Below are 12,308 nucleotides of genomic sequence, written 5' to 3'. Positions count from 1 at the left end.
TAGTCTATAGTCTAGTCTATAGTCTAGTCTATAGTCTAGTCTATAGTCTAGTCTATAGTCTAGTCTATAGTCTAGTCTATAGTCTAGTCTATAGTCTAGTCTATAGTCTAGTCTATAGTCTAGTCTATAGTCTAGTCTATAGTCTAGTCTATAGTCTAGTCTAAGGTCTAGTCTATAGTCTAGTCTATAGTCTAGTCTATAGTCTAGTCTATAGTCTAGTCTATAGTCTAGTCTATAGTCTAGTCTATAGTCTAGTCTATAGTCTAGTCTATAGTCTAGTCTATAGTCTAGTCTATAGTCTAGTCTATAGTCTAGTCTATAGTCTAGTCTATAGTCTAGTCTATAGTCTAGTCTATAGTCTAGTCTATAGTCTAGTCTATAGTCTAGTCTATAGTCTAGTCTATAGTCTAGTCTATAGTCTAGTCTATAGTCTAGTCTATAGTCTAGTCTATAGTCTAGTCTATAGTCTAGTCTATAGTCTAGTCTATAGTCTAGTCTATAGTCTAGTCTATAGTCTAGTCTATAGTCTAGTCTATAGTCTAGTCTATAGTCTAATCTATAGTCTAGTCTATAGTCTAGTCTATAGTCTAGTCTATAGTCTAGTCTATAGTCTAGTCTATAGTCTAGTCTATAGTCTAGTCTATAGTCTAGTCTATAGTCTAGTCTATAGTCTAGTCTATAGTCTAGTCTATAGTCTAGTCATAGTCTAGTCTATAGTAGTCTAGTCATAGTCTAGTCTATAGTCTAGTCTATAGTTAGTCTATAGTACTAGTAGTTAGCTTAGTCTATAGTCTAGTCATAGTCTAGTCTATAGTGTAGTCTATCTAGTCTAGTCTATAGTCTAGTCGTATAGTCTATAGTCTAGTCTATAGTCTAATGCTAGTATATGTCTAGTCTATAGTCTAGTCTATAGTCTAGTCTATGTCTATAGTTAGTATATAGTCTAGTCTATAGTCTAGTCTATGTCTAGTCATAGTCTAGTACTCTAGTCTATAGATTAGTCTATATTCTAGTCTATAGTCTATACTATCATCAGTTATAGTCTGTCTAAATTTTTAAAGTTATACCTTCTATTTAGTATTAGTCTAGTCATAGTCTTTATTCTATTAGTCATAGATAATCTATTCTAATCTATAGTCATACTATCATTTCGTTGTTAAATTTTAAATTCCTTTTTAGGTACTGTAGTTAGCACTGGAATACATTTCTAAGTGCCAAGTAATTTATAACACTTCAGTAAACAAAATTGACAAAAACGATTTAGTAATTAGAAATTTTCATTTTATTTTCTACGTTCCCCAGCACACCACTCACAAAGATTTCAATTTGTCAATAGTCAAAATAAAATAACGATAACAAAAGCTGACCAAACTATTAACTAATATTTTAAGTTAACAATACTAAATAGTAGAAGATAAAAATCAAAACAAACCATTAGAAAATAAACACTAACAAATGAGCTTTAAATATACACATACTTACATACGTCATTAAACAAGTCATGCCATTGTCACTGGCAGATGAGCCAAGAGCCAAAATCGTTATTCAAATCAGACAGAGATGGGAAAGTTTAAAGTAGCTCTTTTAGTCAATATTGAAAGAGCTAGTGACTGGGATACTACTAGTCAAGAGACTAATCAGAAGACTGGATTAATTAAAATATTAGACAGGCTAGTCCATAGACTAGTTAATAGGCAAATCTATGGACTAAACTAGTTCTTATACTACACATTCGACGAGGTAATAAACAAGTACATAGACCAGTTAACAGACTACTTAATAGGATATTTAATAGGCTAGACCATATCCTAGTCAATAGATACGTCTATAGACTAGTCTATAGGTTAGTCCAGAGACTCGTTAATAGAATAATTCATAGACTAGTCTAGGTGACTAGTCAATAGGCTATTCCTTAGACTAGTCAATAGGCTATTCCCTAGACTAGTCAATAGGCTAGTCCCTAGACTAGTTAATAAAAAAGTCCATAAACTTGGCAATTGGATAGTCCTTATCCTAGACAATAGGATAGTCCAGAGACTAGAAAATAAACTAGTTAAGAGACTAGTCAATAAACTAGTCCATGGACTGATCAATAGACTAGTCTATGAAGTAGTCAATAGACCAGTCATTAGACAAGTTAATAAAATAGTCTATAAACTTGTCAACGTATTTAGATAACAGTAGATTTCAATGGATTTTTTTTAAACAATTAATAACTCCCAACCCTGTTGCAAACGGCTTATTTAAATACTCATAATTAAAATCTTCAGCAATAATACGACACATACTCAATATTGGATTACAAATCAAATTGAGACCTACAACAAATATTGGGGACTCTTCCAATAAAACCCTGGCTATGAAAACAACAACAACAACAACATTTATTTAATGATTTAATATGCATGAATTATAATGACGAACTTAAACGTTTCCGTGCATATTAAATTACTTTCTGTGTGTTACGAACTCAACACAAAATGACAATAAAAACAAACAAAATACACAAAATTTAAATTGAAAATTAACAAACTTAAACCAAACTTAATGACACTGACAAACAGCAGCCAAAAAAATAATAGATAAAAACAACACTCACACCTATTCAACAATTGTTGGACAAGTTAAAACTGTCAAATGGCTGTAATTAACGCAACCCATTAAAAAAACGAAGCCGTAACAAAAGAAATTCAAAACAGGGCCAACAACAGAAAAAAGAAAATAAAAAATGCACTTGTTGGTGAGTGAAGCAGCAAAAAACTGACCAAAGTGAAAAAAATAAATAAAACCGAAAGTTTATTTTTTTTCAAATTTTAAAGAAGACACTTTGACGATTTAAATTTTTTGGTGGTTTCACTTAAAACACTTCACTTTAAACCGTCAAAGAGTTTGTTTGGGGCTCGAACTACCTCAACGAAAGAAACGTTTTTTTTTTTCACTTACTCTCCAACATTTGGTAGCTCCATATAAACGTGTGTGAAATAATTTTATTTTAAAATATTTTTAACGGTCAGACAGCCAAACAACTAAATCAATAATCACCTTACAAATAAAGTGTCAATAAATAAAGAAGAAAAAAATAAATATTAAATAATAATAATTTCACTTTTTATTTTATTTAAACAAATATTACGTTAACATTTAAACAAAAAGTGCAGTTTTAGTACAAAAAAATATATTTTAAAAAGTTTTTTTTTTGTTTAAAAATCTTGTTTAACTTTTATGTTCTTTATTTAGAGCAAATGTTTTTGTTTAAAGAATTTGGTGTTAAGCACGTGTTATTGTGTTTTTTATTAATAAATGTTCTCAATCGCATAAATTCTCAATTCATTGTTGATGAAGATGAGGAAGATAGTAACGAGGATGAAACGGAGGAGGAGAAGGCTGAACGTAAAAGTATTACAGAGGATTCCTATTTGACAGTGGTAAGTATGGGAGTGACTTACGAAAAGTTTATTTCAGACCATAGAGAAATCTCTAGCCTATACTATAGTCGAGACTTTAGTCAGGACTAGGGACTAGTTTCTACTTCAGACTGTATACTAGTCTCTAATTCAGAATAACTAAACACTTATCTCTAGTCCTTTAGTCCACCTATATAGTAATCTCTAGTCCAGTTTATAGACTAGAGTCGCGTCTAAATTCTTTATTAAAGACTAGGTTATAGTCTGGTCTAGTGAGTAGTATGTAGTCTAGACTATAGACTACTCTCTACTATAGATTATTATTTAGTCAAATTCCTCACTAGGCCAGACTATAGACGAGTCTTAAGTCTATTGTCCAATCTTGAGACTATAGACTCGTCTATAGACTACAGACGAGTCTATAGACAGAACCAAAGACTCATCTATAGACTGTACTATAAACTGTACTATAGACCCGTTTATGAACTGTACTATAGACTCGATTATAGACGAGTCTATATACTGGACTCGTCTATAGACTGGACTATAGACTAGACTATAGACTAGACTATAGACTAGACTATAGACTAGACTATAGACTAGACCATAGACTAGACTATAGACTAGACCATAGACTAGACTATAGACTAGACTATAGACTAGACTATAGACTAGACTATAGACTAGACTATAGACTCGTCTATAGACTGGACCATAGACTCGTCTATAGACTGGACTATAGACTCTATAGACTGGACTATACAATCGTCTATAGACTGAACTATAGACTGGACTAAAAACTCGTCTATAGGCTGGTCTATAGTTCAGCCTATATGTTTATAGTCCAGCCTACAGACTTGTCTCTAGCCTCGACTATAGACAATTCCCTACTGTTAAGATGTTTACTATATAGACGCGACACTTCTTCAATCTATAGACTTGTCTCTATTACAGACTATAAGTTAGTTTCCAGTCCACAATATAGAATACTCCAGAGTTAAGACTAGCTCCTAGTCTAGATTAAAGAAACGTTTCAAGTGTCAGAATATCGAAGAGTCCTTATTCCACTGAATAGTCGAATCCAAACTATAGTCTGCACTAGAAATATGCCTATAGAATGGTCTATAGACTGGACCACAGACTCATCTATAGACTGGACTATACACTCTTCCATAGACTCGACTATATACTCATCCATAGACTGTACTACAGACTCGTCTGTATACTGGACTATAAACTCCTCTATAGACTGCACTATACACTCGTCTATAGACTGGACTCGTCTATAGACTAGACTATAGACTGGACCAAAGACTCATCTATAGACTGTACTATAAACTGTATTACAGACTCGTCAATAAACTGTACTATAGACTCTTATATATAGTGAACTATAGACTCTTCCATAGACTGGACTATAGACTCGTCTATAGACTGGACCAAAGACTCATATATAGACTGGACTATAGAGTAGTCTATAGACTGTACTATAAACTGTACTATAGACTGTACTATAAACTGTACTATAGACTCGTCTATAAACTATACTATAGACTGGACTATAGACGATTCGATATACTTGTCTATAGACTCGTCTATAGACTGGACGAAAGACTCATCTGGACTGGACTATAGACTAGACTATAGATTCGTTTATAGACTGGACTATAAAGTCTGAAATAGAGACTCAGCTATAGTCTAGACTAGATACTAGTCTGCAGTTTGGACGTACATACGTACATTATAGATCTAGTCTATAGACTTACCTTTAGTCCAGACTATAGACGTGTGTCTAATTCACACTTTAGACGAGTCTCTAGTCCAACCTATAATTTAAAAGCTCAAAATATTTAAAAGCTCTTAAATATTGTCATAAACTGCACTTTTATGAATATTTTAAAAAGTTTAAGCAAATAATTACATTTTCTTGTGAACTTTCACTGTGACATTTATAAAAAGTATTTAAGTAAAATTCTTTAGTTTATATCCATTAAAAATATTTACATTCATTTCTTTAGAAGTCGCCCTTGCAGTAGATATTTACTTTACAGTAAAAAAAAACTGTCACTTAACATAATTAACTACATTTTCTCTCATTCTAAAAAAGAAAATTTAATTGAAATGCAACAACTTTTTTTCTTGCTACCCAGGACTTGCAAAATATATGCATATACTTTCATCAGCTGTCCTTTAAATACATACATATGTACATATATACTTACACATTGTAAATATCCTACTTCTATAGAGTTCATTTTATTTAAATATTTTATTTTCTCTTTTCATTTTCATCTGTAACAATCCTTCGCAATATACATCACATCCTTTTAAATAATAACAACAACAACGACATTAATATGAAGGATCAATTAATTGCTAAATATGGTTATCCAGCTGAAGTCCATACAGTCACCACAGATGATGGTTACATTTTAACCATGCATCGTATACGTGGTAAACAAGGCTCTCAGCCATTCTTCTTGCAACATGGTCTTGTTGATAGCTCTGCTGGTTATGTTATCATGGGTCCAAACATAAGTCTTGGTAAGTTTTCACCTTGTTTGTCTTTTGTTTTTGTGTAATTTTTATATATTAAATAAAAGTTGGAAATATATGTGTTTATATAAAAAGAGCAGTCGGTCATGATCGGCCATATGTTATACTACATTAGTAGTGCATTTATGAAAATTTAATAATAATTTTCTCAATAAGGTTCCCCATGGGGTCTGGAGGTTATTATAAACCAAACTCCATAGAATTTGGTTGAAGAAAGTTGCAGATTTAGAATAGTCTGATGTTCGGAATAAGCGTTTTATTAAAGTTAACTTTTTCGAACAAATTTTAGAATTAATTATAGGCCGATCTTCACATAAAGCGATTTATGTTTATATATAAGAAACTTATATCATTTTTTATCAGGATTCTAAAAGGTACTTAAAACCTCTTTCGGAGATACAAACATCTGTTCAAAAGTATAATACCCCTTTCTGATATAGTGGCATAACTTGTTAAAAGTAAAAAGACGAGAGAATAAATAGTATTTAAAAAATGAATTTAATGCATGACTGAAAAATTGTCGAGAACATGTGTCCGAAGGCTGATGTATTACACCATTTCTTGAGAAAGTTCATACGATTATGAAAACAAAATTGTCAGGACTGTTATATAGAATCCACGACTGAAGAATTGAGTCTGATAGAAACCTTGTGTTGTTAGTAATTGGATACCGAGATCGTGCGATTCTATTACTTCTTTTGGTGGTTTAAGACGTCTCAAGTCTGTTGCAGTAAACCGGTCCATACACTTTTATTGCGATTCGTCTGTCTGTATGCTTGTTGAAATCAACTCCAGATTTCTTCGGAATCCAAATCTTCAATAATTTTGTCAGACATACTTTCGAGAAGTTTCCTATTTCCTTAAATCTTTTGGACCTATACTGTCGTCCAAATCATTCTCAATTGTGTGTCGGAAATAATTTATAACAAAGTCTGAAAGAAATCGTGTGATACTAAAGGACTTCGGTGGCAAGAACGAGTATAATGCATATTGGAGAAGCTAGAGCATGAGTCATAAGTTATCATACACCACTTCTCGAGGAAGTTCAAACTAATTTGAAAACAGAATTATCAGGACTTTCAAATGAAATCCATGACTGAATAATTGAGTCCGATAGAAATTTTGTGATAGTATAGGCAAACACTCGTGGAATGGTCAATAACTGGACAACGAGATCGTGGATTTTATTACTTTTTTTAGTTGTTTCCGACGTTTTAAATCAGTTGAAATAAACCGATCCATATAGTCTTATTGCAGTCCGTCTGTCTGTATGTTTGTTGAAATCAATTGTCCGAAATCTCCAGATATCTTCGGGATCCAAATCTTCAATAATTTTCTCAAACATACTTTCTAGAAGTTTCCTTAAATCTTTTGAACCAATGCTCGTGTAATACTAAAGGATTTCGGTTGCAAGAACGAGCATAAATGAGAGGTGAGAGCAAGAGTCATAAGACTGTTATTTTACATCACTTCTCGAGGAAGTTCAAAGAATTTTGAAAACGAACAGAACGACAGAATAATTGAGTCAGATAGAAACCTTATGACAATATATAGGCAAACACTGACGGAGTTGTCAGTTATTATATACCGAGATTGTGTTCTTTTGGAGCTTTCCGATAGCTCAAGTCTGTTTAAATTATCTGATGCATATGCTACTGTCAGAGTCAATCTCAATTGTATCTTATTTGACCGTAATCGTCTGATACCTAAGAACTACGGTGACATTAATTTTGTGCCGATATTGTACGACTTAAAACTCTTTTGTGGAGTTTTTTATGCCGAAATTCGCCAATGCATTTAACCTCAACGTTGTTCAGTATATCACCGAAATGTTTTGATGATGTTGGGTTATCTGAAGTCTCAGTTCTTTGTCAATAAGTCCCAGTTTACCCATTCCTTCTCAAACTTTACATAACCTAGGCCATCGCCTAAGTCTAAGGGGAAATTTTTGTTGAAAATTCGACCTCATCGAGCACCCTCAGAGTATTTATAAACTTGCTTTTTCGAAACAGTGTTTTCTTTTATAAACAAGTAATAAAATCCACCAAATCTCGTCAGTTAATCAGTGTCTGTATTTGAAGACTAAAACATACATATACAGCTATCCTTACCACCAAGGATTTTAAGTAATACTCTCTGCTGTAAATTGTTGTCTGGAACAAAAATTGCAATCCTGTTTATTTTTTCGTAAATATGATGTTGAGTAATTTCTAAGATAAACATTGATTAATTACTTCCACGCAGAAAGACAATAACAATAACAACAGAAGTACAAGAGAGTAAAGACAACAGCGCGCAAAAAAAAATCAAACAATAAAAGGAAATAAGAATTATGACAAGGATGTTATTACAAATTACAAGGATTAAAATAGTGTTGTAAATGTCTGTAAGTGAGCTGTGGAGAGGAAGAGAGTTTGAGAGAGAGGGTTTAATTTACATATTTATGCATTTAATAAAATGTGTTTAAATAAATATGTGACCATGTGCTATAGTATGTAAATATAACTTATATTGACTTAATCATAAGAGCTGCCGGAAACGAAAACAATTAATGTAATTGACGGTTGTCTCAAAACATTGATGGAGTTAAGATTAAAGAAAAATTTAAATGAAATACCGCTATTGTTCAAAAGTTCTTAAAAAATAGTATATTAAGGCTTAAGTTAAGTTTATCCTTAACCGATTCGTACTTGAATCAAGTATTTTGTACTTCTGTTTAATTCCGTTTCATCCATCTTAATCTCTTTCAGCCTATCTACTTGCCGATAGAAACTATGATGTCTGGCTGGGCAATGCTCGTGGTAATCGTTATTCCCGCAATCACACCACTCTCGATCCGGAGGGCAAAAAATTCTGGGAATTTAGTTGGCATGAAATCGGTATCTACGATCTGCCAGCCATGATTGATTATGTACTCAAAACTACCGGTTTTAAAAAGTTGCAATATGCTGGACACTCACAAGGTTGTACAGCCTTCTTTGTCATGTGTTCAATGAGACCGGAATACAATAATAAAATTATCATGATGCAGGCCATGGCACCGGCAGTATATGCGAGAGAAACGGAAGAGCATCCCTATATCAGGGCTATTAATCTATATTTTAATGTAAGTAGAACTATTGAAATACTTACAGCAGAATTACAATTCATTTATTCTCTAATTAAGAGTTTGGTAGGAAGTTCTATAACGGAAATGTTTAATGGTGAATTTCGTTTTCTGTGTCGCATGACCGAGGAAACTGAGCGACTGTGCATAGAGGCGGTATTTGGTATAGTGGGTCGTAACTGGGGTGAATTCAATAGGGTGAGTATTTGGTTTTAAATTAAATTGCCACCAAAAATAACTATTTGCATTCCTTTTCCATCTAGAAAATGTTCCCCGTTATCTTGGGCCATTACCCGGCGGGCGTGGCCGCCAAACAGGTTAAACATTTCATACAAATTATCAAAACCGGTAAATTTGCTCCCTACAGCTATAGTTCCAATAAAAACATGCTGCTGTATAAGGAACGTGAACCACCACGTTACAATCTGTCGGCGGTAACAGTACCCACTTATGTCTATTACTCCACTAATGATTTACTTTGTCATCCGGGTGATGTAGAGGATATGTATAAAGATTTAGGTCGTCCCATAGGCAAATATCTAGTGCCCGAAAAGGAATTCAATCATATGGATTTCTTGTGGGCTATAAATGTTAGAAGATTAGTTTACGCTCGAATGCTGCAAGTATTAGGTGGTAAGACCACTAAAGAGAGACGTGATAATGTGAGTGTTTACCCAACGGCGGGTAAGGAAGCTCCGAAAGAGTCAGTGGTTTAACAGTGAAGATCTTAGTGAAATGGTGGTATTTGTTTTAATTATTTAGTTATTTAAGTATTTATTGTTGTATTTTTAAGTAGCATTTATTTTTTTATACTAATAATAAAGAAATGGAAGAAAATCATACAGTACTTTTTCTCATTTGAAAAAAGTTTCACACATTTCTTAATAGCTTTTAAAATTAAATTTTAATCTGTATATCATAGAATGCAATATTTATCGTTACCAGTTTTTAGACGACAAAAATTGCATTGGCCTCATGAAATCCAAAGATCTATTTTTAATTGTAAAACCGGCATTAAAATTTAAAATATATACCAAAAAATTTAAGAAAGAAAAAACTCGAAATTATGCTACAGAAGTCAAATCATGCAAAATTATGTAAAATTGGTTAGTTGTTTAGTTAGTTAGTTTAGTTAGTTAGTATTAGTTAGTTAGTTAGTTAGTTAGTTAGTTAGTTAGTTAGTTAGTTAGTTAGTTAAGTTAGTTTAGTTTTAGTAGTTAGTTAGTTAGTTAGTTAGTTAGTTAGTTAGTTAGTTAGTTAGTAGTTAGTTAGTTAGTTTAGTTAGTTAGTAGTTAGTTAGTTAGTTAGTTAGTTTAGTTAGTTAGTAGTTAGAGTTAGTTAGTTAGTTAGTTAGTTAGGTAGTTAGTTAGTTAGTTAGTTAGTTAGTTAGTTAGTTAGTTAGTTAGTTAGTTAGTTAGTTAGTTAGTTCGTAGTTTTAGTTAGTTAGGTTAGTTAGTAGTTAGTTAGTAGTTAGTTAGTTCGTTAGTTAGTTAGTTAGTAGTTAGTTAGTAGTTAGTTAGTTAGTTAGTTAGTTAGTTAGTTAGTTAGTTAGTTAGTTAGTTAGTTAGTAGTTAGTTAGTAGTTAGTTAGTTTAGTTAGTAGTTAGTAGTTAGTTAGTTAGTAGTTAGTTAGTTAGTTAGTAGTTAGTTAGTAGTTAGTTAGTTAGTTAGTTAGTTAGTAGTTAGTTAGTTAGTTAGTTAGTTAGTTAGTTAGTTAGTTAGTTAGTTAGTTAGTTAGTTAGTTAGTTAGTTAGTTAGTTAGTTAGTTAGTTAGTTAGTTAGTTAGTTAGTTAGTTAGTTAGTTAGTTAGTTAGTAGTTAGTTAGTTAGTTAGTTAGTTAGTTAGTTAGTTAGTTAGTTAGTTAGTTAGTTAGTTAGTTAGTTAGTTAGTTAGTTAGTAGTTAGTTAGTTAGTTAGTTAGTTAGTTAGTTAGTTAGTTAGTTAGTTAGTTAGTTAGTTAGTGTTAGTTAGTTAGTTAGTTAGTTAGTTAGTTAGTTAGTTAGTTAGTTAGTTAGTTAGTTAGTTAGTTAGTTAGTTAGTTAGTTAGTTAGTTAGTTAGTTAGTTAGTTAGTTAGTTAGTTAGTTAGTTAGTTAGTTAGTTAGTTAGTTAGTTAGTTAGTTAGTTAGTTAGTTAGTTAGTTAGTAGTTAGTAGTTAGTTAGTTAGTTAGTTAGTAGTTAGTTAGTTAGTTAGTTAGTTAGTTAGTTAGTTAGTTAGTAGTTAGTTAGTTAGTTAGTTAGTTAGTTAGTTAGTAGTTAGTTAGTTAGTTAGTTAGTTAGTTAGTTAGTTAGTAGTTAGTTAGTTAGTTAGTTAGTTAGTTAGTTAGTTAGTTAGTTAGTAGTTAGTAGTTAGTTAGTTAGTTAGTTAGTTCGTTAGTAGTTAGTTAGTTAGTTAGTTAGTTAGTTAGTTAGTTAGTTAGTTAGTTAGTTAGTTAGTTAGTAGTAGTTAGTTAGTTAGTTAGTTAGTAGTTAGTAGTAGTTAGTTAGTTAGTAGTTAGTTAGTTAGTAGTTAGTTAGTTAGTTAGTTAGTTAGTTAGTTAGTTAGTTAGTTAGTAGTTGTTAGTTAGTTAGTTAGTTAGTTAGTTAGTTAGTTAGTTAGTAGTTAGTTAGTTCGTTAGTTAGTTAGTTAGTTAGTTAGTAGTTAGTTAGTTAGTTAGTTAGTTAGTTAGTTAGTTAGTTAGTAGTTAGTTAGTTAGTTAGTTAGTTAGTTAGTTAGTTAGTTAGTTAGTTAGTTAGTTAGTTAGATAGATAGTTAGAAAAAAGATAAAAATATTTTGTTATTCAAAGCTTTAATTGGTATTTTTCTAAAGTGCCAAAAAGATAAACTCAAAGTTTGAGGAAAACTGCAATATAAAATATAAGACAAATGTCATTTGCAGTACAAAATTTAAGATTTTGAAAGGACAAAATTTTATAGAAAAAATACTTAACATTTAAAATGTCAACACTGTTCAAGGCTTTTAAATTTGTTATATAAATAGGAGAATTTTTCATAATATTTTAAAATCACCTCTCGGTATAATAACGATTAAGCTGTAAGTGTTTATGTCTTTATTGATTACGATACCTGTTGTTTCTAATAGCGAAATGACTTTAGTTTTTTTTAGCTTTTTGACCAAAGGATAGATTTTTGAATCTTTATATGACAGATCACGTATTTTAATGAAATTGCAAACGATTTTGGTTTTAAAGCTTCTTTTTTAATTTAAGTTTAAAAAAAAAAAAACTGAACTTCTTTAGTTTATT

General features: G+C 31.5%; 1 protein-coding gene across 1 annotated transcript; it reads left to right on the top strand.

The window, feature by feature from the left end:
- Positions 1 to 2,864: 2,864 nt before the first annotated feature.
- On the top strand, positions 2,865 to 9,890 carry LOC119615132 (lipase 1). The gene is made up of 5 exons (XM_037971210.1): positions 2,865 to 3,425; positions 5,768 to 5,948; positions 8,711 to 9,066; positions 9,127 to 9,264; positions 9,330 to 9,890. The coding sequence occupies exons 1-5, from the start codon at positions 3,243 to 3,245 to the stop codon at positions 9,780 to 9,782; spliced, it is 1,311 nt and encodes a 436-aa protein (XP_037827138.1). The 5' UTR covers positions 2,865 to 3,242; the 3' UTR covers positions 9,783 to 9,890.
- The last annotated feature ends 2,418 nt before the right edge of the window (positions 9,891 to 12,308 follow it).

The sequence above is a fragment of the Lucilia sericata genome, unplaced genomic scaffold, assembly GCF_015586225.1.
Source record: "Lucilia sericata isolate MDLA Ls3-8-SP2 unplaced genomic scaffold, ASM1558622v1 Contig004184F_arrow, whole genome shotgun sequence".
NCBI lineage: Eukaryota > Metazoa > Arthropoda > Insecta > Diptera > Calliphoridae > Lucilia > Lucilia sericata.
This window is presented reverse-complemented; position numbering and strand designations above follow the sequence as displayed.

What these genes read in the sequence shown, in the direction of transcription:
- LOC119615132 (XM_037971210.1), top strand. Translation starts at nt 3,243, where the DNA reads ATGTTTTTGTTTAAAGAATTTGGTGTTAAGCACGTGTTATTGTGTTTT. An exon ending in GGGTCCAAACATAAGTCTTG is followed by an intron (nt 5,949 to 8,710) that starts GTAAGTTTTCAC and finishes AATCTCTTTCAG; the next exon opens with CCTATCTACTTGCCGATAGA. An exon ending in ACTGGGGTGAATTCAATAGG is followed by an intron (nt 9,265 to 9,329) that starts GTGAGTATTTGG and finishes TTTTCCATCTAG; the next exon opens with AAAATGTTCCCCGTTATCTT.